The following is a 27,695-nucleotide window of genomic DNA, read 5'->3' on the forward strand; positions in this document are numbered from 1 at the left end:
TATCACTGAAAAGGTGAAGATTAGAATAACTAGTATTTCTTTTCCAACCAGGCTTGTGCTAGAGAATCAGGTCGTCCTTTCGTGAGGTCCAGACCCCGTCTGAGAACCTGCTGGATTGTTGGGATGACGTAATCCAGCCCGGTCGAACCCCACAGAAAGCTGCAGATGCAGGAACAGTGTGGGCTTTGTTCTTTCCGGGAAACATCCAGAGACATGCAGTGGCGGAGTGGGGCGGGACCCTGAACCCCCCCCCCCCCCCCCCCCCCCCCCCGCCCCCCCCAAAGCCCCTGATATGAGCCGTTTGTGATGCAAAACAAAAACCCAAACAGAGACGGCGGCGATTCATGGAAACCATCCGTTCTTTGTGAGGCTGACACTGCGATGGAGGAAGGAGGCGCAGGCTGGGAAGCTGCTGAAAAGATGCTGCGATTACCTCACAGGTCACATGACTCGGGCAGAGAACAAGAAAAACACATGTGACAGTTTCCAGTGTAGAATAGTGCAATTGACACAGTAGAGAGCCGAGTATAAAGAAGGTTGGAAAGTTGCCAGTGAGGAATTTCCCACATTTAAGTTGCACGGATAAAATGGTGTTTGTGAAGACTGTAAAGCGCTTTAATTTGACAGTTAACGCACGTGGTGAGTCCTATTAATGCCATCGCTGTTTAAAATACAGCTGGCCCATTAGGAAATATCATTTCTCATTATAACTTTGTCGTTTTACCGAGTTTAGGATGCGTTATAGCGTCTTTCCTCACGTCAGGTGATAAACTGTTTCCATGAACTGTTCATTCATGATCCGCAAATTCAAAATGACGGAGAAACGCATTTGATCTTGATTGAGTCACAAAAAAAAATGCAGTACTGACTAAAGTTTTATCAACTGACAAGGAGCTCAGACATTTCGGAGAACAAAGACGTTAACATGTGTTTGTATTCCTCCTAAATCGTTATTTATACAATTTTTTTAACACTGTGTTCAGTTTTCTGACTTCGAGTTTGTCGTTGAATGGATTCAGAGCAGAGAAGCCACAGAATTTAAAACAATGGGGGAATACTTGCTTAATCACTTATTCCAATGGGTCGTTTCTGAAGAACTTGGGTCGGTTTCGTTTCCTCCCAATAATCAATTTTCAAGACATTCTGGCCTGTTTATTTGCTTTCTTCTGGTGTTCGGGATTTACTCTTGTGCAAACACAAAACTCACATCAAAGATAACCCCTAACAGTTTCCAGGGATGACGGGGGAAAGACTGGACCATGAAAAACAACGCACAGCTTGAGTGGAAACTTCAAGTCAGACAAGTTTATTGATGTGAACCGAAGCTTTAGGTGTAGCAGCACCTGCTGCACGAGAACAAAGAGCCTGTCAGTTTTTATGTGCGCGCACAGTTTCAGTAACTCACAGTTGTGTAGTTTACCTCTGCAGTACATCGCAGTGTAACATGAAACCCACAGATTTGAACGCCGGACTGCACGCCGGTATCCTCATCTACCCGAATAGCTTCTCAAAGCATGTGTGTGTGCTCCTCCTCCTCCTCACTGAGACACACAAGTGCTACATAACTGCTTGCCACCATAAAAGCACACTGAATGTAAATGCCCCTCCTGTTTGTTCAGTCTTGAAATGAATACATTAGCTTTCAGATCCCCTCCCAACGAACATTTTAGCTGTGATTTTACAAAAAAATATACACAATAGCTATGGTACAATTAAATATCTGAAGTGTAGGTATTAAAAATACACTTTTTTTTTTTTTGTCCAAAATGAAATTTTCAAAATAAATATCACATTCTCTAAATTTACCTTGTGATTATATTAACTCTTCCATGAGGCTTAAGGACTTTGGCAGTAAGCAGTGCGCACACGGTTTGACCTGAAAACCGAACACTTGCGTTTCAGTTTTGTTGTTTGTTTTTGTTTTTTTTGTTTTAAATTATAAAATCACAGACGGAGGATCTCAACATGAAGCGGTGCAGAAACTCCAGTGAGTTTCTTCTCGTTTCTACAAAAAAAAAAAAAAGAAAAAAAAAAAGGGAGTGAGTATAGAGGTTTCTGTATCCCGTAGGAAAACTTGTGCTTAGGTCGAGAGGGTTGAGCAACGACATCTCTGAGGCTTTGAAACGTGGCCTGAAAGCTGCAGCTGGATCCAAACCAGAGAACTGAACCTTGACTGCTGCAGCTTTTAGCTTAAGATACACAAATAGAAGCATTAACAAAATAATCAAATATCTCTGTGGTAACAAAGGAATCAAAAGACAGAACACAGATTATTATTTCACAAGCTCGATTCTCTGCAGCTTTTAAGCCTCATGTAGCTCACTGATGCAGCTTCCTGCATGGTTAAAACGCCATGCCACGTTTAAAGGTTACTGCCCCCTGGCGGCCAAGATCAAGTAATGCAGCTGTGAAAAGGCTCTTCTCCAGCTTTTAAGTGTCAGTAACAGTTGAGTCTTTGAATGGGTCACGTTGGATGGATTGCACCGGTGGATTGTCAGGGGAGGCTCAGCGGTAAGGCAATGAGAAGCAGGTACTTCGTCGTCTTACGATCCTGCAGCGTCGAGAAGATTGAAAGAATCAGCTGTGTGGAATTATTACACAGGCACAAAAAAGATGGGAGGGAAGGGGGAGGTCAGCTTCAGCTCGATGCAGCACCTCACTGCTGATTAAGCTTGTAAAATCAAAAGATACAACTACAGTAGTTTCTGAGCGATGAACTGTAACCTGCTGACTCGGGGTCTCCGCCTCTACGGCTCTGCGGTGTGAGTGGATCCCCCCTCCAGGGGGCTCTCGGCATTTGGGACGCTCTCCGGACTGTCCATCCACAAATCCAGGGACTCCTGGGTGTCGAAGAACTCGTCGGGCCCTTCGGGAGACTGGGGCGTCTGGGAGCTGGAGCCCGCCTCGCTGCTGCTCTCTCTGAGCTCCAGAAGCACCGGCAGGGAGCCCGGGAGGCAGTAGCCCTCCAGGCGGCCCAGGGAGAGCTCGGCCAACGCGGAGCACGGAGGCCTCAGGCACGGGTCACAGACGGCATCAGAAGGATCCCCAGGGATGGGAGGAGCCGCCGCCGCCGCCACCGCAGCCGCCACCGCAGCCGCCACCGCAGCCTCCTCCTCCTGCCCCAGGAGCCCGGGATCAGAGTTGTCAGGTTGGTGGTCGGACCCAGCGTCCTCCTCCGGGGAGTTGTTAGGAGTCAGCGGGACCTCGGAGGGGTTGGCTGCAGCGGCGCCGGCTGAGTCGGGGTTCTGTGGCCCCGCAGCGGGAGCCGGCTGGCTGGAAACGTTTTGAGAGGAGTGGGCTTCCTCGCTGCTCTGTGGGGTGAGAGATATTTTGTCGCTGAAGCTGAACCGGGGGGAGGTGTCGGCCGTGGTGGGGGACGACGGGCCAGCGCTGGACACGGTGCTGGAAGGACCGCTGCTGTCTGCAGGTACACAAAAACACACACACATGGATTTTTACTAAACTGTAAAGTCTCACTTTCAGTGTGTCAAGTCTTAAACACAGTTTGGCTCCAGATGGCAACATCCTCAACTCCATGAGTTTCTCAAGTCCGGTGAAAATCAGGTCAGTGAAAGATAACTTTGTAAAAAAACCTTCCACAGCCTTACATTATTTCAAAAAAATTTTTTATCTAATTGCACCAAAAGTCTGAAGAAAAAGGGCAATTTAGAATGTTCTAAGTACTGCATATATCGATGTACTGACAAGAACACTGACTTGATTTGATCAACTGCGAATGTTCTACATGTGCAGACAGAAACTGAAAACCGATGCATTTTGAGTTTGTGTTTCACACTGGAGTCGTATTAAAGATTAATATTGTGTAAACTCAGATTGGTTCACTGGGTTCAGCAGAAACACAAGAATAAAAAAAAAAAAAAAAGAAAAGATAACAGGCAGCAACAACAGCAACTAAACTTGGATCTTCCATTTGAAAATGGCCAGAATAGACGGCGCGCGTCTATAAATATCCACAGACGTCTGGGACGGAGACAGCTGAAGAACCTAGAAATGTCACTTTTCGCAGGGTGATACTCACACCAAGGGGGTCTGTCAGAGCGAGATCTGAGAGAGATGGAGGAAGAGAGGACTCTCTGAGGGATGTACGAGTCCGTCGGTTGGTTGTGCGAGGCGAACATGGCTGACAGCGCTGCGGGGAGGAAGACGGAGCAGATTCACGGGTGTGTGTGTGTGTGTGTGTGTGCGTGTGTGTAGTGTCGGGTCAAGATGTTGACGAGTGGCTCTCCGGTGCCTACCTCTGGTGGTCCTGGTGTGTGGATCCCCGGCGCTCTCGCACACGCTGGTGAGGAACTGGTTGACCTGCTTCAGCGACAGCGAGTTGTGCAGCGTCTCCAGAGGGTAGATGGAGGGCACCATGGAGCAGCCTTCGAAGCCTGCGACAGAGGAGAGAGACGACGCCCGCAGGCACATCAGACCCTCAAGTTGACCCGGGGAGTCAATCAGGGGAAGCAGGCAGTTGCCGTCGCAGCCGACGCCCGGTACCACCACGACCCCGACGTCACCCTCGCACCAAAACCAACACCTCCACACGGCGCTTTAAAAGAAATCAAAAAAAAAAAAAAAAAAAAACCCTTCCTGCGTCACCTCATCGCCTGCTGTGAACTCCTGCCAGCCTTGATGGGTCTTTTCCATACGGGCAAGTAGCAAAACACCATGCCAAGACAACATGACACCATATCAAACAGAAACCAGGAAACGAAGAGAAAAAAAACACAAAAAAAAACAAGCGCATCAACCTTTTTTCTTATTTTTTTTTTTTAAAAAGAGCATTTCCAGTCTGTTGCAACACACACATGCTGCAGCTCTCACAGCAGCACGCAGCGACCAAAGCCATCCAGCTGCAGCTCCACTCCTGTTAGTTCAAAACCAAGTGGCGTTTCACCGCGGCCGTTCACAAAAGCGTCAAACCACAGCCTGCCTTCGCCCTCCTTCAAAAACACCTCCAGGAAAAGATGTTTTCATCCGAGTTCACCCCCGTCGAGTGTGCTCAACACGTACAGCGAATAAACAAGCAGTCGTCACATGCTGGCCAAGATCGGGTAGGAACGCCGCAGTATTCAAACTCAACTGGAAACAGAGCAGCCGTTGACACCAGTGTAATGAGGTTTTTGTCGTAATTAATCCCTCTGATTCCACCAGTCACACCGTCTATAAACTCTCATTACAGTGAAGAAATTAAACGCTTAAGGCCCCGAAAGAGCCCAAATGATATCTGGAAATCCTCATGGTTCGAGGGTGGATCTCGACTGTAATTTGACGACGTAATTCTACATTTACAATTCCTGCAAATTAGTATAAAAACATGTATGTCTGTGTGTTCTGCGGAGTCAAATGTCTGTGCTCAAACAACAAAAATGGGAAATAAAAGGGTTAATCTTTATCTGGCGGTGCAGCAATCTGGGCTGCGGCGCATAAACATGTGAATATTAATTTGTGTGCAGCGTGCCGCAACATCGGAATGTGATTTAGGTGAGAAGTGAGGAGACGTATGCAGAGAATTCTTCTATTCCGCTTCAATTGTGCAAAATATCACAAGAATAAGCCCGAAAACACAACAAATTATTTGGCAATTTTGGAAAAGGGGAGCTCTCTGGTTCATGTTGTATGATTTTTTTTTTTTTTATTTTATTACATTTTTCTTACATGTTTCTTCACAATAGGCATTTATCAAGAAGTAGTGGTGTACATATTCTGCATATTCTATAAGTTACAATTAGCGCCAAACTGCACGTTAGAATAAAGAGTCACTGTCCATTTTTTGGAAGGCTCAATCTTAAATGGGACATGTCGAACAAGAACCCAACCTCGGATACATTTCAGTCCACACAGGAATTAGGCACCAACATCACAAACATTTCAGAAACAAAGCATGAATTTTAATTAGTTGGTTTGTATTCAGAGCTTGACTTCCTGCTCGTCCGACTTCTTCTCTGGAAAAAAATGGCTGTGGACAAATTCAAACATAGTCAAAAAAAAAAAAAAAAAAGAAGATGGAAAGCCTACTGGTTCTCTGTATTGTCGATGCAACAAAAGTCATATTTTTGTTGTTTGATGCGAATGTCTGACAATATGTGAAAGAAATATTCCCTTCATGATGATTTGTGTGATCAGATTCTTGCCAGTATACAAATCTTACAAAACGTGAGAATTGTAACAATAAGAAACGTAGACTAGGACCTCAAACTATTAACATTTTCAAAACTGTTTACAGTTTTCATGAAAACGCTCCTTGGATGCGAGACGTTTTTTTGCTTTGCACTTAAAGGAAATGATGTGAAGCTCGGTTTTGTATGTCAAGAACAAATGAACAGGAAGAAACACAGCATTGAGGGATCAATACATTTAGGTATTTGAGGTATTTATGTATTGTATTGAAATGAGACACAGACTTCTAAAAGTTATATTCTGGATAACAAAGCCTGAAACAGCATTTCCAGATTAAACATTGGTCCTGCTGGATTTCTGATTGTATCTCAGAGTATGAGCAATAAAAACATGTGAAAGAAGAGGATAGGTTTGATGTTTGCCACTATGCCACTTCAATATGTGTATTGTTAACCTATTATGCCACATTTGAAGAATCTTGGTAAAGTGAACGGTCGCAAGACGTTTGTGCTTGGTATTTAGGAAACTGTGATTGGTATTTCAAAATGAACAGATGAATACGACATGTTCGTGTAATTGTTCCCACATTGTTGGTTTAAAAAAAAAAATGAAGGCAATCCTTCATTAAAAAAAAAAGAAGAAAAAAAGAAGAAGCTCCATAATTACAAGGCTGAGCGTTTAGCACTTGGAAAAAAGAAGGGGAGAGAAAACTGCTGACGTCACGGTTTAGGGGGAAGGTCAGTACGTCTCGCAAGGCCTCAAACTACCAAAACGGCTCAACACTTCACCGCTTCAGCTTGCAATCTGCAGAACCACAGAAACAGGCAAGCATGCAGAGAGACAGCAAGAGAACAAGCATGAGAGTCAACCACAAGAACAAGCACAGTCCCAACTAAACCGTGAGCAGTGGGGTCAACAGGGAGAGTGAGGCTGGGGGTTATGGAGGGCGGGGCAGGGGGCTGACCGTGGAGGTACTCTAGGGGGTCCTGGCCGGAGATGAGCCAGTTTCGGAAGAGGCGGAGGTGGTAGGAGCACTGGTGGAGGTGGTGGGCCAGCGCCCCGTCCAGAGAGAGGTGGCGGCCCAGGCTGAGGTCGGTGGAGAAACGCCTCAACAACTGGGCCACATGGTGCTCCTCCAGGGGCTCTGAGGAAGAAGAGGGAGAGCGAGGAAGGACAGAACAGTGGGCGAGGAGTGTGGAGGGTGAGGGGGAAGCAGAGAGGGAGCCGTACAAACGCAACAATAGGTTTTATGCCAAGATGAGGAGCAGGGAGGAGGACCGATAGAGATGAGGAAGATAACAGGGGCGAGGAGACAGAGAGGAGGGGTTACAGAGTGAGGAGGAGGAGGAGGAGGAGGAGGAAGAGGTGCAATGTGCACAGGAAGGAGGTGCTCGGAGGTGCACCACACAAAAGCAGCAGCCAGCAGCTTCTCCTGGCTGTCGAACAGCCGAAAGTCACGGGAGGAGGGGGGGGGGGGACAAGCAACAATTCATCAAACCATCCAGGAAAGCTCAGAGCAAGACACTGACTTAAAAAAAAAAAAAATGCATTACTCCTCTGCAGCTACTCTACATTAGTCTCAGAATCTGGCAACAGACAGTCATCACATTATTGAGGAGAAACACACAAAGTGCCACACACATCGTGTAACCAAAAAATAAAAAAAACACTTCTCCAAAAGCAATGCTGCAGAAGCATTCCAGAGGTGCAGATTAATGTTTAACCGCCCAGATCAAACAACCTCACTCTTTATTGGTCATATGCTGCAGCTGGATGTGAGGCCAACACAAAAAGGCAACACTGTAGGAGGGAACGGGGGTCGTACCTGTCGCAGTGCACCAGAGAGATGGAGCCACTGCTATCATGGAGGTGTCATCTTTTGTCCCTGTGGTGAATGATACGAGTAAATGACAGCAAAAATGGCTTGAACTGTGTATGTAGGCGATTTGCAGTGTATTCTCTTAAAGCAGTGGGGTCCAATCCCGCCATGGAGGCCCAGGGGAAAGCCTGAAAACACTCCACTCAATGAAATCAGGCATGTTGCAGTGAAGCGACATCTAAAACTGTGGTGATCCAGCACCGGGAGTGCACGACAATGTCTTTTACAAAGATTTTCAAGTACCGGGACGTTCTCGATTGTTCTTCGCAACTTAACATACAACAATATTCATGATGATGTCTGTCTTTGGCAGATTGAGACGTTATTATTGTCGTTTTCGATCATTGCTCATGAAGCTCCGGATATATGCAATTCTTCTGTCTCCACCCAATTACAGACAAAAACAAGCTTTCGTTGTGGTACAATTAGCACGGGCATCTACTGGAACCTTGACAGATGTGGGACAGATGCACCCTTTAGACGTCGTGTTTTTCAATATGTACCCACGATAGATTGTGTGAGCTGCAAAGTGGAGCAGCAGTTTCCACTCTTGGCCGACGGTGAGACGATCCAATTTCTATTCTGGTCCTTTTCTGTAGGGAGTTGGCTTGTCCCTTCTGGGTTTTCTATAGGAACTCTGTTCCACAACCCAAACATGTCTGCATTAGTTCTGTTAAATAATTATTCTACATCAGCTTTAAGTGCAGCATGTAGAATTCTTTGCTTCTGTGTGCTCCTGTGATGAACTGGGAACGTGTCCAGATCGCAACAAGTGGCTATGCTTGTTCGCCCCACGATATATAGTCTCCAGACCAGATATCAACAAACGCATTTTTCACTACTTCTTCCTCACTGCTCCACGTCTGCCCATGACATTTTCCCAACTTTCTCTTTCTGCGTCTGCTTCTTCTCGCGGCACTGGCTGTTTGTTTACTACCCAGAATGCATTGCGCACATCACCCCCCACCCACTAAAAAGTTTGTGTGTAAAGGAACCACTTTCTCGCTACTACACATCTGTGCACGAGCCATTTTCCCCCAGAGAAAACAATTGTTACGGGACTCCAGCTTTATTTTCCGCATCTTTTTCAGATTTGCGCGACCCAAAATGCATTGCACTCTACGTCACGACATCTCAACCTTCACCCTGCCCGCTCGAAAGTCTGTTTGAAAGAGGACCTGAAAAATCTGAAACCAGGTTCGGGGTGCGTTCACATTTCCTGAAAACGAAACAGACTTTCCCAGAAAGTCCCTAAAGAGAACTCTGGTCCACGTCAAACGGGGGAATGTGAACGCGCCCTTAGTCAACAAATACGCTTCTAGGATCATTAACATTGGAATTTTATCAAACTTTAATTTCGCTCAAAAATCAAAATTTGCGATAAAATGTTTTATATCTATATGTCGAGATATTCTAATCTAATAACAGCCATTAGAATGTGATCAAAATGGCATCTGTCACTACTGTGCTGCAAAGTTACTCTTTCAGGTTGATTTATAAGATTTGTAACACAACTTTTACTGCATCGACCAAAGTCATTATAAATTAACAATGTTGGTCCTTCCAGTGATTTATGTGCCTGAGTTAACATCATCAGAAGTTTTTTTGTTGTCCCACCAACAGCTTAAAAAAAAGATGCATTTCAAAAGAGGTAGATTTGCCATCAAAACACTGACGTAATGTCAACCGTCACATCGGTGACACTACAACGACAACCTTCACGACCCAGACAAATCAACCCAGCTTCGACTGCAAAATCCACGTGAAGGCAGACTGATCGATGACTTTTAATCCATATAAACCCGCCTTTTTATCCAGATGAAGCAGACAGACGGCTCTGTAAATGCTTCACAGCAACACTGTACCAACTGTACCTCCCTTCTTTCACCACCTTGATTCAAAATATGGAAAAAAAATAAGCCACCAAACAAATCCAGGATGACTGTTGCTCCACGTGTGCTCAATAGAATAAACACAACACTGACTGATGTTTCTTTCACAACAGACAGAGGAGATGAGATGGACAATGCTTTAACCCTTCTCCCCTTTACCAAGAAGAGCCGACGGTGGTTCATCTAGCTGCACATTCATACTTTAATCTGATAGAATAAAAGTGACCCTGTGATGAAACAAATCACAGGCTGGATTGCTCTTGAGAGGGTTACTAATTTCATGCAAGTGGAAAAGAGGAGAAGGATTAAACATTGATTTGCTGTTGAATGTGTTTAACAATGAACTCAACCCACATTCTTCGCAACGATGACAAACAACCGGATGCATTCACTGTGTGCACACATGCACGCAAGCACGTACACATCTACTTACTGGGAGGAAAAAAATAAGACTGAATAACTGGGTAATGGTGACCAAGTTCACAGACTGTATGCAGGATGTAGACAGGGTTCCCATCCCTGGCTTGTGTTGTGGCTCTTTTCGAGGTCGTCTTAGGTTTGTTATATAACGCAATAGTGGAACTGCTTTAGCTGGAATCTGGCATTTGTCATTAAATCCTGTGCAGCTCAAACTAAAGTTATCGTCCGGATACATAAGCCTCTGCTGCTTCAACCCTGAACCTTTGTCTTGTGCAAGTCTCCAAACTTTGAACCGACTCTAAAAGTCTAAAGGATATTGATTGAAATAAAGTTCTTTCACCTTCTCACAAAGGGCCTCAGCCCTCCGTCACACTGACAATTTGAAAAGACAGAACCAAACAAAGCGAGTGACATGTTTAAAAAACAAATAAAAGTGTTAGTGAAGCTGGGAACTGGGAAGTTGTGAGTTTTGAAATCCCCACTTTCACGATGGAAGTGTTCATTTGTCATCCAAAGAGTTCACAATTCAGCCAAAATAAAATCTACAAATAAATAACAAGGTCTTCACGCATTTGAGCTGAGACACCATATGATTTCTCATTTTTGTGGCTGTTTCTTCTCAGTTCTGGTTGAGCTGAAGACGAAACAGAAACAGACTGGACACTGAGCATTACCTTCGAGTTGCTTTGTTGACAACTCCAGACTTTGAGACTCTGTTCAGGAGCAAAAAAATAAATTAATCTAGCCCAGTTCTGCCATTAATTCCTCCAGTCTATGGGGTCAGTGTTACATCAACCATTGAGGTGAGCACTGCTTCATTTATCTCCTGACAGAAAAGATTGATTGATTTTGTGTACTTGAATCTTTTTTTGGATCTATTTGTGAATAAACACTGTGACTGAAGAAAGTATTTTTTTCCCCATAGTACAATTTTGGTTTTGATAGATTCAGCTAAATCTATATAATTTGAGTGTTTTTTTTTCTCAGTAGTTGCAGTTTTAATAGTATATATTTTGCATGAAAACATAGAGTCTGTTAAAAAATGGCTGTAACTGAAATGTTCTTATTGTTGTCAGCCTTGTGCTTAATGTGTAAATAAGTTACTCGATAGGACACTTATTTCTTCATTAATGGGGTACAAGCAAAAACAACATATTCTATTTGAAATTACTTCTCAGGAGTTTGACATATTATATTTGTGTGCAAAAGCACTGTCGAGTCTGTTTAAAAGGGGGTTTTGTTTTATTTAAAGTGCAACTAATTGAGCATAAAATGGAATATTTCTCTTTTTGTATTGCCACTTGTTATACGTATGGGTTTATCATGAAACTTTTTTGTGCTGACAAACTGATAAATTGTGGGCATTTGTCGCAAATGTCTTTGACTCAGGCAAAATGCTCATCTTTAGATGAATATACCATTTGATCATACATTTAAAATTGAAACATGTTTGTCAAAGGTGTTTGTCAACGTATCAAAAGATAACGAATTGCTTATGTGCGTTACTCTAGGAGCTTTAATTGCTCAATTTAAAAGAATATACCCTTTAATTGCTCAAATGATGCCGCTGGTATTCAGGAACGACAAAAATACTGAGTAAATACAATTACACTAATGGGGACATGACAGATCAGTCCCCCCCCCAAAAAAAAAATCTGTCCAAATAGAATCTACAGATTCATTTCTTTGAAACCTTTGGTCCTGATAAAGTAGAACTAAAGGTTGGATTCAATATCATCCAGGAAGGATCGCAGTCTTGGAATCAGAACAAGAAGGGGTTTCACTAAAGCTCTACAACAGCAGGACTCCAGAGGTTCAGTAAAAAGTAAAAATTTTAGGCAGGTGTGCGAACACTGCCCCCCAAACCCAATCTATGATGCTGGTCGTGTTAGAGAGGCTTCTAATTGGACACAAGTTTAGTCTGTAGCAGGAAAAATAATCCCCAACATAAAGCCAACGTCTGAAAGGACAGGGAGCGTCGCTCCCACAGAGCTCGGAGCTCAACTAGTCGATGGATCAAGGGATTCATAATGAATTTGAATCACTCACAAAGGGAAAATGCCCTCTGTGTAGAACTGCCTCCTTTTAAAAAAAGGCTTAGGATATTCTATTTAATGCCTTCTAATCATTAGCTTTCATCTAAGAACTGAACGAATAACATCACAGGAGATGACTCCTAATCGTTTCAGGAAATCTGTCGATATCTAATGGTATCTATTTTTCCATACAAGTTTTTAAATAATGCAGATTGACGATGGCTGTCGTCGTGCTAGCCTGCAATGAGGTGTTTTTTTTTGGACTCAGTGGGAACCCTGGTTAAAGAGAGGATGTCAGGTAGTGTTAGAAAAGTAAAGAGTCCGATGCGTATGGATCAATAAAAAAAAAATAAAAAAAAGAACAATTAGGGGGGGGAAAAGAGAAAATTAACGGAAATCTGAAATGCTGGAGGGCCATGTAAGGAAAAAAAAACAAACAACCCAAGGTCGAAAAACAAAAGTTTGAAGACATGCAAGACAAAGGGAGGTGAAGTGGAAAAATACTTGAAAGAAGCAGACGTACCATTAGTCGGATGCTTTGCAAACGACACAGAAAATCGTTTTACTGCCGGCATAGACAACAACTCTGAGGAAATAAAAAAAAAAAAAAAAAGTTCACTAGTGTTACTAGGAGCCACAATGAGTTGTGTACCATATTTTATCATTCTCCTGCTCTTCACTAGTGTGCACGCAATATAGAGACGATGAAGCAGCACCTAACTGTATTCGAGGATTGAGAATCAAAGATGTTCTTCTAGTTTAACTAAAGCCTCTGCTAAAGCGGATATTTGGGATTTGAGGATGTTTGAAGATGTCTGTTGGCCAGCACATCTTCAGATTAAAGTGAGATGAATGATTCAAACTGAAGAGGTGGACAGTGCACACACACACACACACACACACACACACACACGTTAATAAAAACAAACAAACAAACAAACAAACAAAAAAAAAACAAGAAAAGAAATACCCCTGTAAATCAAGCCCAATGCTCAGTTTTCGTTTTGATTCCGTAACCATGAGATTTACTGCTGTCCAGGTAAACTGACACTTCTGTATAGAGAAACCATGAAGACCCAAACTTGTGAACCTGACCGAGATCAAGATGCTTCCGCATGGGTGGGGAGGGGGGGGGGGCAAAATGTCACCAACACTGCAGTCACAGAGAAGCATGCACTGATGAATCACGGTACGGCAGCGTTGAAAAACCGTGCATTGAATCATGAAAATGAAGTGGAACAAGATGGATGACAAAGACCGGCAGTGAACCTGAACATGTGAAACAACAGACGGCGGCTGTGTGATGCCACACTGACACCTACTGGATGACATGAATACAGGCTCCGCCATGACCAAACATGGTGGCCATGTTCTGAGGTATGACTAAGCACCGAGTTTAAACACCTTACAAACAGGGGGAGCAGCCCCGATTTTCAAAACCCTATTTAAAAAAAATTATTTAAAAAAATTTGGGAGTAGGAAACCACTCATAGGTCAAATATGTTTCTCAAACTTCCTGGACTTTGAACAGATTTGTGTTGCGAACATACAAAAGCTTAATTGAAGAGTACAGCGGTGGGGTTTACACTGAACTTTAACAGGAGGAAGGCGCATGGATCATGCAAAGAAAACATGGCATGACTTTTGTTTTTCTTAAAGGGAGACCGTTAATGAATGTTTACAGATGAAGTCTTGAAAGCCCCTCTGTGCATGCAGGAGAGTGTGCAAAAACAAACCGAGCTTCCCCATCTGTGTCGGTGGGAACTACTCAATGCCACGTCAAATTATGATGACAGGTGTCAAAACCTGCACGTCGTAGTTAATTAAACAAAGCGGTAGCTATTGAGAGAGGGAAAAGGACAACACTGTGGGGTGTGTTCACACTTGGCAGGTTTGGTCGACTATAAACTGGTTCTGCCGACGTCAAAATGCTGGTGTGGCTAAAACCGCAGCACTTCTAAACTTTCAAAGTGCAGTTAGGTTCAAGCTTGAAAGCAGCACCGCCAAAACACTTCTGAACCGGACAAACCAAATGACATCGGAGGTGTCAGAGACACAATGTCTTCACAGGATGTGTTTTATAACTTCTATGAGCCCATGACGAGCTTCTGTCAGCTGGTGAAAACGCCCAAGACATTCACCTGCATGTTTACAACCCAAGGTCACAACTATTCCAAGTTCATGCTACAAACCTTCAAACACCTTTCCGAGTTTGAATTGGTAGCTGCTAAGTGGCTAAGCAGTTATAGGGTTTTGAGGTACTGAGCATAGTATGCACACGTCACCAATTCATCTGTGTCGTCGATAACTGCAGTTATAAATGCATCTGCTTTCCTCATTGTAAAACAGGAACTTTCTCAAGCCAAACTTGTGGCATACAAGGGTCTACAGGGGCCCTCAGCTGACTGCACACGCCATTCAGGTTGTAGCCGAGCTCGACTACAGCTGCTCAGAGACCAGAGGAGCAGCTTCAGTGCAGAAAAAAACTCTGCTCCATAGTTACGTTTATGTCACATCTCATTTGTTGAATTGAACAAAGGAAGCTCCTGTGATTCCACCTCTTGAAACGCCGATATAGCAAGGGACCGCAGGACTGCTTTTCACTTCGGAATATATCCACACCCCTTCGATATTAGCATGTCACAAACATGTCATAAGTGCAACACGGATTTCTTGATTGCCGATCAATTAAAAGAGACTAAAATCATCCCGATCTGATCAGGGCTTATAACTTAGCACTTCAGTGGACGCACAGAACGCTCTGTGTGACAAATGGTCATAGCAGGACGGGTGGTTGGGCTAAATTGCAGCAGTGGCAACGTATCACACACACGAATGAACCAATCACCTCTTTCCCTTTCTTATGTAGGGACAAGTCGGGATCTGATGGTGATCTCACAACCGTGCACACAGAAACAAGAAGCCAGGCCAGAAAAAGCTGATCAAACCTTGTTTGGAACAGAATACACTTAGACGTGACCCATTTTAGGAGATATAGAAGGTCTTTTCTGGCACACGCCTCTAATTTGCTGCAGAATGGATCTGACATGAAGGGTCCATCATGAATAATCTATAAATACTTTTCTCTCCTCAAGATTTAGCCCGTTTCTCAACATTGTCCGATTCTGTAGAGTTCAGTTGCGTCTTTTAAATTGGCAGGCACCTCCAATTTGTTCTTCCCCCCACTACACAACTGTACGAATATTAAATGTTTGAGTCACTAAAAAAGTGAGGCAAAGCTGTACTGCATCCGTAAATTAAAAAAAAGACACCCAAGTGCACAAACACTGGCTGCACAGAATCCTTACAGGGATTTCACACGTACCGCCTGTTGTGTTTTTTTTTCTGCGAGAGTTCAGAGCAGGAAAACCGCACAAGTGTGAACACAGCCGAGGACTCAACAAACCAGAACACTAAATTGGAACGGGATCTGAGGAACTTGACTACATGAGCTGCACTAGTACAACAATAAAAAAAGAAAAAATAAAGGCGACGCCTTTGCACTACTTCTCATTTTTCGATTTTTTTTTTGGGGGGGGGGTTGTTTTAATTGGGAACTTTGATTGGGCCTGAGGCAGCATGTACACAAAAAACATCAAAAGAAACACACCAATTTACATCAAAATGGTGTGGAGGAAAAAAAAAAAGATGGAGGATTGGAGTGGATTTAGTAACTACAATGAAAATGGAGTTTAAAATCGACTGTATGTAAAACTGTAAAAAAGAAAGAAAGAAAGAAAGAAAACACCTAGGATACATGTATGGGTATACATGATATTGTAGGGGGGGGGGGGATAAATCTACTAAAAAAAAAATCACCTAACAGCTGCAGTTAATGTTTTCCTTTGGTGAAGACGTGAAACACATATATTACAGAGTAAAACTATGCAGAGATGTGTGACACACTGATCTGCTGTTGTCCTGTTGCAGGTTTGTGAAGGAGCGCGGTCTCAAACACGTACCGTCTTTGTAGGACAGACTGCCGCTGGAGAATTTTTTGCGGTGTGCGCGTGCGTAGTCCTGCAGGTTAGGGGCGCTAGAGGACCCACCTAGGACTGTGGTGCTGAAGAGCCCGGCGCACTGAGAGCCTGCGAGGGGGGTGGGGTGGGGCAGGGGGGGGGGGGGGGCTGCTGTTAGTTATCACTACATTACATGCTGTTACTCAAACAACTGATCAAGAAGAGAGCGAGAGAGAGAGAGAGAGAGAGAGAACAGACAAGAGAGAAAGAAAACAGACAAGCAGAAAGGCAGACACACGCTTTCAGAAACGATCATGCAACTGACCCATCTTTTTACCCCTGCTCTCATTGTGAATAAAGCTTCGGAGCTGAAATGGAATTATAAAAGTGAACCCATACATCCCATCATTTCAGAATACCGGTACCACAAAGAAACCAAAAATCCCACTTTTGGAAGAATTAAGTAAAAAAAAAAGAAAATAGAACCACCAACCAGGGCTCCATGCTGACAGAGTTGTTAGCACTGGCAACCTCACAACAGGAAGACTTGAGTTTAACCTGGACCTTAACTGTTTCTCTGTGAGTTTACATGTTCTCCATGTGCTGGCATGTTTTTTTTTCTTCATTTTTTGAAATTCTCCCAGTTATTTTCAGCTGCTCCTGGTGTGTGTTGGTGCTGAACTTATTGTGAATTAATGTGAATTTCAGATCATCCGCCAAATCTGCCTGCAACAAACTGCAGAGCTGCTCTCACTGGATGCACTTCAAAGTCGATGCATCTGGCTATGGATTTTTCCATCAATGCTTCAAGATATAGAATGTCAAAGCTGAATGTCCATTAACATTATTGGAGGGTTTAGGTTTTCACATTCATCTGTCCATATTGCTCAAACATATATGTTCTATTTAAAAAGGTATAAAAGAAGCAATTTCATTCTAAGCTAACATTGAATTTCAAACTTCATACTTGCAATCTCTATATGTGCTGCTTCCAGAAGGAACCGCAGTACTCTTGGAGTTAAAGGTTAATTTGGAAAGAATTCCCTGATTAAATACATTTTGATGTTTGAATCAAGAAATCTTTACCCCTGTATATTTTCCTAAATGGTGGAGTTATACACCCCAATGCTCCATTTTAAAGGGGTCATTACAACAGGTCATTACCACTTGCACCATAAGGCCAGTTTTCATATATTGTATTTATTTTCTTTATGTGCTCTGTTATTTACTATTTCGATGTTTGCACTGATGGAGAAATTATAATAAATTTGAAACTTGAGTAAATATTTTGTCAATCAAACACTTAAATCCTAAAGCATCCATAGTGATTGTAAACTCTCAATAAGCAGAGAAATCAGAGGATAAGTTGAGAAAGAGATTACAGTTATAGATTCAATGATAAGAGATGATGCAGAGGGACAGACTCCGAGATCAGTTGTTGGGACTGCATTCACATGTAAAGGTACCTTTAGTGAATTAAGTCATCAGAGCGAAACACCAAAGTGTTAGGAGGGTAGGAGTTTTCTTTAAAAACTTCTGCCGCAGAGTTGATACTTATGGCTTCCGTAGAAGGTGGAGAGGACCTGAGGCTCAGTGAGACCAAACGAAGATGGAGTGAAATGATATCCGGACTATTTTCTCTCAATCTGTAACGGACCTAAGAAAACAGCAACTGAACATTGACACTTGTCATTGCATGTCAGTTTGTCATCTTCTGGCTGTGGAGGTTGTTTTTTTTAAAATGTTTTTTTAATGCTTCAGCTCTATTAAAATAGGTGTGTCATGTTTTTAGTTGTATGCAGCTAATTTGTATTTGCTTTTAGGTGCTTATGGTCTGTGACTGGATCAGTGCAGCTGCTCCGGATCTGAATGTCACTTGGGGACAAAATACTTAACACAAAATTTAAGATCGACTTCACATGAAAGGGCCAGAAACAAGCTGAAAACTGCATCACTTTTTGATTATGGCCACATTTGGATAAGCCTCAAAAACAAGTGGCCTTCATCCAGACACTAATATTAACAACAGTGATGTACTGCATACTTTACCAACCAAAAAATAAAGAATAAAAGAATGATGGCAAACACTGAGTGGATGATCATTTCCGTCCCAGACACTTTGTGTGACAGAACTTCTAAAGCATTCTCTGCTCAAAAAAAAAAAAAACTGCAGTCACAAAATTGAACAACTCTCACATTTACTTATCTTTTAATTAAATTCCAGTTTTCAAAACCAACATTTAAACGAACCATTTTTCTTCCTTTGGGGACATTATGTACAAGCCAGCAGCTTGTATGCATTTCACAGCTCCTAAAGTTTTATCTGCCTTTATTGCCATTTACCCAGAGCAGAAAGGCGACCTAATAAAATCTGCACCCTGTCCCTCCTACTCCCAAGCAATTTCTCAGGGTCATCTATACACAGTTTCCATGGCGACACTGCATCACGACACCTACCTAATCCACTTTGTTTCATCTCGGGGGATTGACGTGAGCAGAACGAGAAGAGGCGGTAGCTGCCGACTTTGGAGGAGGACGTTTCCGACAGGACCTTGAGGAAAAACATACACACAAGGTTCAGACAGGTGATTAGTACTGTATAATGAATACTGTGTGTCTCTGGGTGAATTCAGCTATTGATGAGCCACAAATAATAATAATAGAAAAAAAAAAAAATCAACATTTTTTTTTTACATAAAATTTCCTCTTTATCTTATCATGTAGGACTGTTTTTCAAATATTCATAATTGTATATTTTGAGTAAATTTGAAGTAAAAACAGCTCCTAAAAGGTTTCCAAAGGAATCTTTGGATAACCTGCGAGTCTCACCTCCATGGATCCAGTCTTGTGATTGCGAATGAGCGGGGACTTCCTCTGGATGGTGATTGGCTCGGACAGTGGCACGGCGCGGTCAGTTTCGTCCCTTGAGAGATCCTCCAGGCTGCCTGGGTCAGGCTGCTTTTGTCCGTTCTGAATGAGCGGAAAAAACGAGACGGGTTGCACAGGCCGTTTTCTGCAGAATGGCAGCAGAGAGGAGAAAATGTTCTGGTGGGATTCTACCTGCCGCGCCACCTCTGCAGAAGCTGGCCTGAAGCCGAAGCCGGTGGGTGCGTTCTCCTCTTCCTCCACGCCTTTGACACCGGGACTGAAGTGAAGCTCTACATGGAATCGTTCCTCAGAGGTGAGGTCCTTCATGATGGGTGGAGATAGAAAACATCAAATACATTCCTCTAATTCACGGTCACATATAACTTTAGAGAGCATATTTTGTAAGATGCATGCATCAAATACACATAATGACTGGATCTAAAGAAAACCATTGTTATACACTTCCTTGGCAAGAAACATATGTGCTTTATTACCGTGGCCTGTCATGGGCTTTACATGCATTATATATGAGGGTCCCCAAATGATCATACAATTTACATTTTAAAAACCGATTCATTCCAGAGCTCCACCAACTGGCCTTGGTGAAGATGTCAAATCGAATTATCTTGAATTAGCTAATGGTTTTTATTTCTGGCTTCTTGGATGAAGGCTGCTTTTGTGTCCCACCAGAATCCTGTTCATGTGGGGGTGCAGCTATGGTGAAGCATCAGCCACTGTAAGCAGAGAGCTCCTATCATTTTGTGAGTCATACATAATGAAAATGGCTTGGAGCTGCAGCAATCATTTTTTTAATTTATGTTTAATAACCTCAAGATGATAAATCTTTAATAAAAATACATTTAATAAGGACTTCAAATCAGTAGTTGAGAGGGGAATCTCATTCACTCACACAACCAATCAACTACAATTTAAACTTGGCAATAATAATAATTAAATGAGAATAACTTTGGACAATATTTTCTAAACGTACCCAATTGACCAACTTGTAACCCCAAATCGTATGCATTACTTCTATATTACAGTCAGTGGCACAAAGAGGCCAGATAGCTGATAAGAAAGCAAAGCAACACATTAAATTACCTTGTTGTTGTCCTCATAAAGCATGATGACAATCTGAGTCATGTAGTTGAGCTCCGAGACAGCGCTGAGGTAATCCATGGCACGTTTCCACTGCTGGTCTTTCTCCTCCTGGTGCAAACAAAACGAGCAGAAAGCGTGAGCGTCAGCTCAGATCTGCATACGAAAACATCACAGCACTGCATAATTGATGTTTACTCACATCGAGCAAGCCTCCATAGCGGAAAATGCTGAGCAGAGAGTGGACATGACTTTCGCTGGTGAAGTATAATCGTGTCCTGACGTGACGCCCAGGAGACATCACACCGCGCGAGTATCTGCAAAGAAACCGCTGATATCAGATATCAAAATAATCAATAGGCTTCGCATCAGGTCTTTCTACCCTTTTATTAAACCTAAATTGACTTTGTAAAGACTGTGACTCACAGAGGGTGCAGTTTGTTGACAGACTCGTCTTCGTGGGTTCTCTGCAAGTCAAGCTGGATCTTTCGGACCAGGGGGAGGCAGTAAGCGTACGCTATGTCCAGTTTCTCTGCTACATTTATACCATATTCCTGAAATACACAAAAACAATTTGTGAAAACATTGTACAAAGGTTGATGTAGTTAGTTCTCGAAAACTAAAAACAGCTTGCAGGTCTCTAAAACATCTCAAAAAACATATTACTTTGAGGATCTTCCATGCCCCTCCTCCCTTCGCTTACCTGTGGAATAACGACGTCAGCCAGAGCTCGAGACAGTCTGAACAGCTCCAGCGTGTCCTCCAGCCCGAGGGTGGCGTTATGGATCACGTCGTACTTCACGCAGTCGTAGATGTCAGGGATTTTGCTGATATCATAGCGGCCGTTCTTCATGCGGAAGTCCCTCTCCAGTTTGGACCAGCGCTGCAGCATGAGCTCCAGAGTTTCACTGTGGTACAGCTGCAAGTCTGCAGAGAGCCACACGAGAGGAAGGGGAAAAAAAAAAAAGGGTTAGAGAATGAAAAAGACCAAATTTAATGCTTTTAATATCTTGTGTTGACAACTTTACAAAATGTTTATTATAATTTCAATGTTATTATGAGCGCTGCTATTTATAAAAACAATTAAGAGTCCAAATGAATCAGAAGTAAAAAGGATTTAATCTTTCACCTGCAGATTTGGGATCTTCCATCCTCTTGCGGATCTGTGAGGTGAGACTCTGAATGAGAGCGTAGACCTGGTCGCATGTCTCCACCGGGTTCTCCACGATCCTCATTGTATTGACCAAAGACGCACTGCAGGTTGGGGCCAGCTGCCACAAAGACAAAAGAAAAAAAGTACCCTTTCTGTTAAAAAGAAATGAACGCTAACCTCAGGGATGTCAAACACTTGGCCTAAAGACTCGTGAACATTCCTGCTAACAAAATAACATTCACATCAAATCTCTACTATTGCGGTGAATTGGTAAAAACACAGAAGGCTGCAGAAGCCATGCATCCTGAGACACAACAGGCTTCAGGCAACATGAATCTGGAGAGAATCACCATCTGTCTCTCTCTCTCTCATCCAGGTGTGCTCAATAGTCCAGAAAATATGGTAGTTGTTTTATCTCACTTGGATTATTCTATTAGATTACATTTGTTTACAGTAAACAAAAATTAAAGTATTTTATCTTTCTTTTTTTTCCTGGCTTTGAACTAAAGTAGCACCATACATCTACACACGTTTTGTATACAAACATAAACACACAAAAAAACCCGCACTTGGCCGTGAAGAGCTATCGCACGTTCTTATGACATGCTTTAGCAGACTGTGCCTCACCGTCTTCTACAAGTTGAGAGGATGTGCCAGTTGGCAAAGTCTGTATTGTTACAACTTGTATCATAGCTGCCAAATAGGTGGCCCCCTTGTCGCTGCCGAGATGGTGCACATGTTTATTGACTTGCAGATGACGGTCTCCGTGGCAGACTTGTGTGAAGTTGTGGTGCAGCAGTAAACACAGTGGGTTACTCACCCGGTCGTAATCTTCCTCAGTGAACTCCCTGTCCTTCTGCAGGATTTCGTGGAGCCGGGCCTTGACGCGGTGCTGGCAGCTGCTCAGCGAGTCGCTGTCGCTGTCCAGCAGCCCGTTCATGTTGGCGCTCTTCACCATCTGCACGAGGATGGGAGTCAGCTCGCCCTCCAGAGCCAGCAGCCCCTGTGAACACGCCGCACGCAAACAAAAGACAGTGGGTGGCCTGCGATTCGTTCCTCATATTGTTTAAACAGTGGTGATTTAACATTTGTTCGCAGCAAGGAAGAAAACCCGGATGTAATTAATAATTAAACTAATTTACACACCGTGAAGATTACTGGTAAACATGTGACAAAATATGACAATAGATGTTCACAGCTGAAACCACTCAGTGCTTGCTCCTTGTATAAAGAAGTTATTCATCTCTGAAAGGTAAACATTCCAGCTATGAGATGCTTTTCCTTCATCAAACAAATGCCAGTTCTGTTGATATAATTTGAGTGTATGCAGGTGGAGATCTTTTTGTTTTGACCAGTTTCTGTTTGTGGTATTGTGTATCCTAGTGTATTTCTAAACGAGGACTAAATAAAGAACTTCCATCAATGAGCAACTTTTTATTTTTTTTTCTGATGCTCCTGAAAAGTTAGATCATATATAAAACCTATTTTACTGAAAACAATGACATTGCCCAGTTATTTACTTTCCCTGCTGATAACTATTAAAAAAAGCACATACAGTACAAATGCTAAAAGTGCTCATATTTATAATAAGTATCATTACTATTGTAAAAATGATACATTTTAAAACTTGTTCATGTTTTTCCAAAACATTTGAATAAATGTTGACTTTCTCAGAATGTGCTTTATAAAATGAAGAGAAACATTCAGAATGGTTGTTATTCTAATGTACTTATCCAATATTTTATCTGGTTTCGTGACCAGATAAAAGACCCGACATACCTTTGCAAAAGCTGCGGCCGTCATCTGCACCCTCCCCTCATCAGAGGCGTATATCTTCAGGTCATGTCTGTAGGTGCTGTGTAACCGCAGTAACCCACAGCCTGGAAATCCAGCATAGTCTCCTGCCAAAAAACAGAGTGCCGACAATCATGTTAGTTTACACAAAGACATCCAAGCTGCTGGTTTAAAGGTTACTGTAAACATGCTCTTAAAATAATGGTAAAAGAACATTATGGTATAGTGGGCAGTTTGGAATGGAATGTCCTTGTGTCGGTCCGCAGAGACAATTAAACGGTCGAGGTGAATACCGATTCCTCCTGTGACTGTTTGATTTGTTCTTTGGCTCAACTTTTATTGATCAAATTTCTTTTGTTTGTATCTCAGATTGAATAACTGAAGTTGTCCATTTAAAAGAGTGCAAACAAAGCTAAGATTTCTGATGCTTGAATGAGAATGAGTCACTCAGGAAGTTTATTCCCCCATCCAGTCAGAATCATTTCTTCAAGGACATATCAATTGAGCAGGGTAAACATGGGGAAGTATAAAAAGCACATGGATCCATGGAATATTTGCTGGACCACGAAAATTTCAAACTGAAAATACCCCCCTAAAAATGTAATGCATATAACAGGAACAGGTTCCTCTGGGTGCTGGCACCAATACCAGTTCAACTGAGTCATTCAGTTCATACCAAAATCAGTTTGGATGGAAGCATCGGATTAATTGCATTTAATTTCAAAGTCAAATATGAAGTAACATTTTTTTTTATTATATAAAAACATTAAGCACCACATTCGGCTGGAGCAGGTTTCAGTGACTTTATTTTTTCCAATACAAGCCTATAGCACGCACACGTTTCCATGACAACACAAGTAACATCAATATTCAGTGGTGTGGTGTGGGGTGGCAACAGCCAGAGGAATGACGCACGACGTGACATTTTCTTCTGTGTAAAATGCGGATGGGTGACCCTCACCCTGTCCCCCTGGGTACATGCAGCGGAAAGCTCTGCCCAGCTCCTCTGCCTGCACTCGGCCCGCGGGAGTCAACTCTCCTCCCCACTTCAGCACCAACAGCAGAGATGGACCTTCCTTACGTGTATCTAAAAGCAAACCAGGAGGCAGGCAGTTTAGCGGACTGGTCAAGCTTAGACTAATCACCAGGTGAAGTGAGTCCACTTCTATTTCCCCACCTTCTTCCTCACTTGAGGTTTTGGGCTGCCCATGGGGCAGATACGTTAGCTGGACTTTTCGGTTGATCCCCGAGAAGTGACCATACCTTCACGAGGAAAAAAAAGTAGCATAAATTAATCACAGGAACAGTTGTTTATGGACAAACGTAGATTATTGCTTTCTGCTCATCGAAAATACGGTCATAATATATTACTATCCTTTATAAATAGGGGTTGTTGTTGCCTAGAGATTAGATCAACAAGCTTCTCACTGGCAGGTTGGGATTTGAATCCTGCTGAGAGGTTGCGTCAGAGGAGCAACTGAGGTAAAAGGTGTGCCAAGTCACTCAGGAGGATCAGGATCCACTGTGCCTCCAGAAAAGGGAGGAATCAATTTCGAAAGATCCATTATAGATTTTGTTTTATGGAATCTTGATTAAATGTTATTTATTGTGCACTGGATATAAAAGGCACAGTAACTCTAACCATATTTGACTGTAACATAAAATGAGATAAACCTTTACTAGTCCCACAAAACTGCAAGATACAGGGTTTAAAACAGCTCTAAAAGATTCATTGGTTATAATCTGGGAAATTAATTGTGTTTTCTAATGTATGAGACAACTGCTTCCTTGGAAGAATAGAAGATTTGTCGGAGAACAATTCTTCCGAAAGCATGGCTTCATTTGTGGACATATTTAATTTGAAGCACTTTGTGTTATTACAATAGCCTCATGTGGTGTGTGAGGATGTCAGCTGGCTTCATTTCCATGAGTAGAGGCCATTTCCTGGGTATTAACCACAGCCACATCAGCCACACCTCATCAGCTGCTGCTGCTGCTGAACACAGCAGATGGTGACCTTTAAAAATAAACATCTATCATAATGAGTCATGGGAAGAAGCCAAAGACAAATTTAGGAAATCCAATGAGAAGCTTGATAAAGTTCACCAAGTTAGAATCTGTCTTTCTCGTCTTCCGTGTGTGACATATATCATGACTTAAAACAAATTGTGAAGCCCCAGAATGCCTGAAATGAATGTGACATCTGGGATTTGCAGTTGATATAAACCTGACCTGGTTCACTTACATTTCCAGAACAGTCTTCAGCTGCTCCAGTTTGGACTTCTTCTCCTCTATCTCACAGTCATTGTCTTGTCCCAGTTCTGCTAATAACTGCCGCGTGATGTCCAGCACCTCCTGTGTGTGTTATAGAGCAAAAAGCCATGAGATGCATAATGCATGTTCCCACAAAATTAAAGAATCACATGTTGAACCATTCTGATTGTTGTTGTTTTGGGGGGTTTTTTACCTGCAGTTGTTTCGGCTTCTTGAGTTTTAATTTCCCAGTTTTGTATCCTCCATATTTTTCAAACAGATCGAAGAACCTGGACATAACAAACATGAAACTCTTTAATCTGACGTCACTATTATAATGGCGGTCCGATGGTTAGGAAAGAGAGGACCTACATAGGATTGCGAACTTCCATTTTCATCTTCTGCTTGGGTGTTCGGTCTCCGTGTCGGATGACGGCGATAACGCACCGCAGCTCCATCCTGTAGAGTTCAAAGTAACAGTTCCTCATAACTCATCTCTTTTTCCATCCGTTGACAATTTGTTTAAATTACTTTAGTTATTTGGAATGCTTTGAAGCAAGAAGGGCTATCATATGATGGTTTTTTTATCCATTCTGCCATTAACGTAGTATTAATGTAGTATATCATTAATGTAGTATATGATATAGTAGCTACTACAAGTGCTATTGTTTCACATCTGTTCAGTCCCCAAAATCAGGTTAACACTAAAAATCAAGGTTTGATTTATTTATATTTCTTTATTAGAATTTAGGATATTATTTGAAATAAACATCTGCACTATTTACCAAGAAGAAAGCTATTTGGTTTTCGGTCTCAAGAGAGACATGTTGAATCAACCCCAGGAAATGGTCATTTGTGACTTCTGACAACAGGATTCTTGTGGCAACACTACCGCAAAGGTATAAACGAAGCAAAGGCCTATCATTGGTGTGTTGGATCTCCAGCCAGAATGACAAAATATGCACATGGCCTCAGTGATGAACAGTGTTGGCTCCCTTATGCATCAACGCCCAGGTTAAGCGAAGGACTCACATAGTTCCAGAAGTGGTGGGAACAATGGGGATGTCTTCTGCTTCTGTGGGGATGGACCAAGGAATCTGAAACTGGGGAGCCAGTTCACGCATCACAATATTCCTGAGAAGCAACGATTAAAAAAAGACAAATGATGAGAAATATAACGTACAGTTACGAAACAAAAAAAATTGGGAAAAAAATGTCCACATGGTACCCAAGGATCTTGGCACAGTCGTCATAGTACTTCATGGAGTTCTTCACAAAACTGAACCCATTGACGTCACATACATATGAATGGCCGTTGGCCCGGAGAAGGTCAAAGCCACACACAGTTTGCTGCAGAAGGAGAAGAGGATGACACTGTTCTTACTTCACGGAAACATACAGGAGACTTGACTGCATCCCCTTCAGTATATTCCGCTCACCTTGAATGCCAAGCAGACTTTACGGGCCACCAGCTTCTCCATCGCCGAGAGCATGACGGGATAACGGACTTCTTTCCCCTCGCTGTCTCGCTCCACCTTTCCGTCCAAAGCAGGAGACTTCCGGGCCTCAGCATGAGCGTAGTCCGGTCCCACAGTGTACACCTGATGCAACACACCCAGTCAATGTCTGACATTTCTAGTTTAAACACAATAAACGCTTCAAACTCTGTGGTATCCCATATTTGTTCTTAAGTCTGCTTTTATTTGAACCCAATTAGTTCATGTATATCACAGATTTTTTAAATACCTTTTAGAATAATCTAAAATAGATAAAGTCCTTTTTTTCTCAATGGTTCAAACCAAACACTACTCTATTGCTCATCAGAAAAAATACATTACATTGCATGTTCTTGGCCACTTTTGTAACTTTTAGAACAAAATTTTACAGGCTTTCTAATAATGCAACGTCACTAAAACAAAGGTACAAAAAAAGGAATTAGTTTCAAGGCTGTAATTGTGAGCCACTTTTCTGTAGGTTGTTGTTTTTTTATTGCAATGAGTAATATGAACTCTACCTTAACATCTGTGCCATCTGTGGGCATGAACTCTTCATAGATGTAGGAGCCCGTCTTCCTCACGCTGCTTTCTGGTGAGTAAACACTGCTCCGGCTCCCAATCTGCACCATCAAAGATAGGGTATGAGTCAAAAAGAGGTGCACGCCATAGTTCAAATGAGAATTCAGCAAATTCCCCATCACGTTTATTGTAAAACTGCATT

General features: G+C 42.5%; 1 protein-coding gene across 13 annotated transcripts in view; it reads right to left on the reverse strand.

Annotated features, from left to right (window-relative positions):
- Nucleotides 1-2,617: 2,617 nt before the first annotated feature.
- ppip5k1a (diphosphoinositol pentakisphosphate kinase 1a) overlaps nt 2,618-27,695 on the reverse strand; it is a 31,304-nt gene continuing 6,226 nt past the window's right edge. Inside the window, exons 7-32 of one of the 13 annotated variants that reach the window (XM_080496383.1) lie at nt 27,493-27,594; nt 26,918-27,079; nt 26,707-26,828; nt 26,511-26,612; nt 25,851-25,937; nt 25,693-25,768; nt 25,471-25,580; nt 24,403-24,488; nt 24,187-24,312; nt 23,211-23,332; nt 22,252-22,434; nt 21,408-21,549; nt 20,982-21,205; nt 20,705-20,832; nt 20,481-20,595; nt 20,282-20,389; nt 19,373-19,501; nt 19,142-19,282; nt 18,770-18,863; nt 16,316-16,441; nt 12,877-12,939; nt 7,952-8,011; nt 7,091-7,270; nt 4,257-4,394; nt 4,040-4,150; nt 2,618-3,421 (exon numbers count right to left, since the gene is read on the reverse strand). In XM_080496383.1, coding sequence (XP_080352509.1) covers nt 2,748-3,421; nt 4,040-4,150; nt 4,257-4,394; nt 7,091-7,270; nt 7,952-8,011; nt 12,877-12,939; nt 16,316-16,441; nt 18,770-18,863; nt 19,142-19,282; nt 19,373-19,501; nt 20,282-20,389; nt 20,481-20,595; nt 20,705-20,832; nt 20,982-21,205; nt 21,408-21,549; nt 22,252-22,434; nt 23,211-23,332; nt 24,187-24,312; nt 24,403-24,488; nt 25,471-25,580; nt 25,693-25,768; nt 25,851-25,937; nt 26,511-26,612; nt 26,707-26,828; nt 26,918-27,079; nt 27,493-27,594 — 3,711 coding nt within the window. In that variant the 3' untranslated portion in view covers nt 2,618-2,747. Of the gene's footprint in view, nt 3,422-4,039; nt 4,151-4,256; nt 4,395-7,090; nt 7,271-7,429; nt 7,563-7,951; nt 8,012-12,876; nt 12,940-16,315; nt 16,442-18,769; nt 18,864-19,141; nt 19,502-20,281; nt 20,390-20,480; nt 20,596-20,704; nt 20,833-20,981; nt 21,206-21,407; nt 21,550-22,251; nt 22,435-23,210; nt 23,333-24,186; nt 24,489-25,470; nt 25,581-25,692; nt 25,769-25,850; nt 25,938-26,510; nt 26,613-26,706; nt 26,829-26,917; nt 27,080-27,492; nt 27,595-27,695 lie in introns of those variants that run through there. The other 12 variants (XM_080496376.1, XM_080496381.1, XM_080496385.1 and 9 more) reach the window with 12 other exon arrangements.

The sequence above is a fragment of the Blennius ocellaris genome (genome assembly GCF_963422515.1).
Source record: "Blennius ocellaris genome assembly, chromosome: 1".
Classification (NCBI taxonomy): Eukaryota; Metazoa; Chordata; class Actinopteri; order Blenniiformes; family Blenniidae; genus Blennius; species Blennius ocellaris.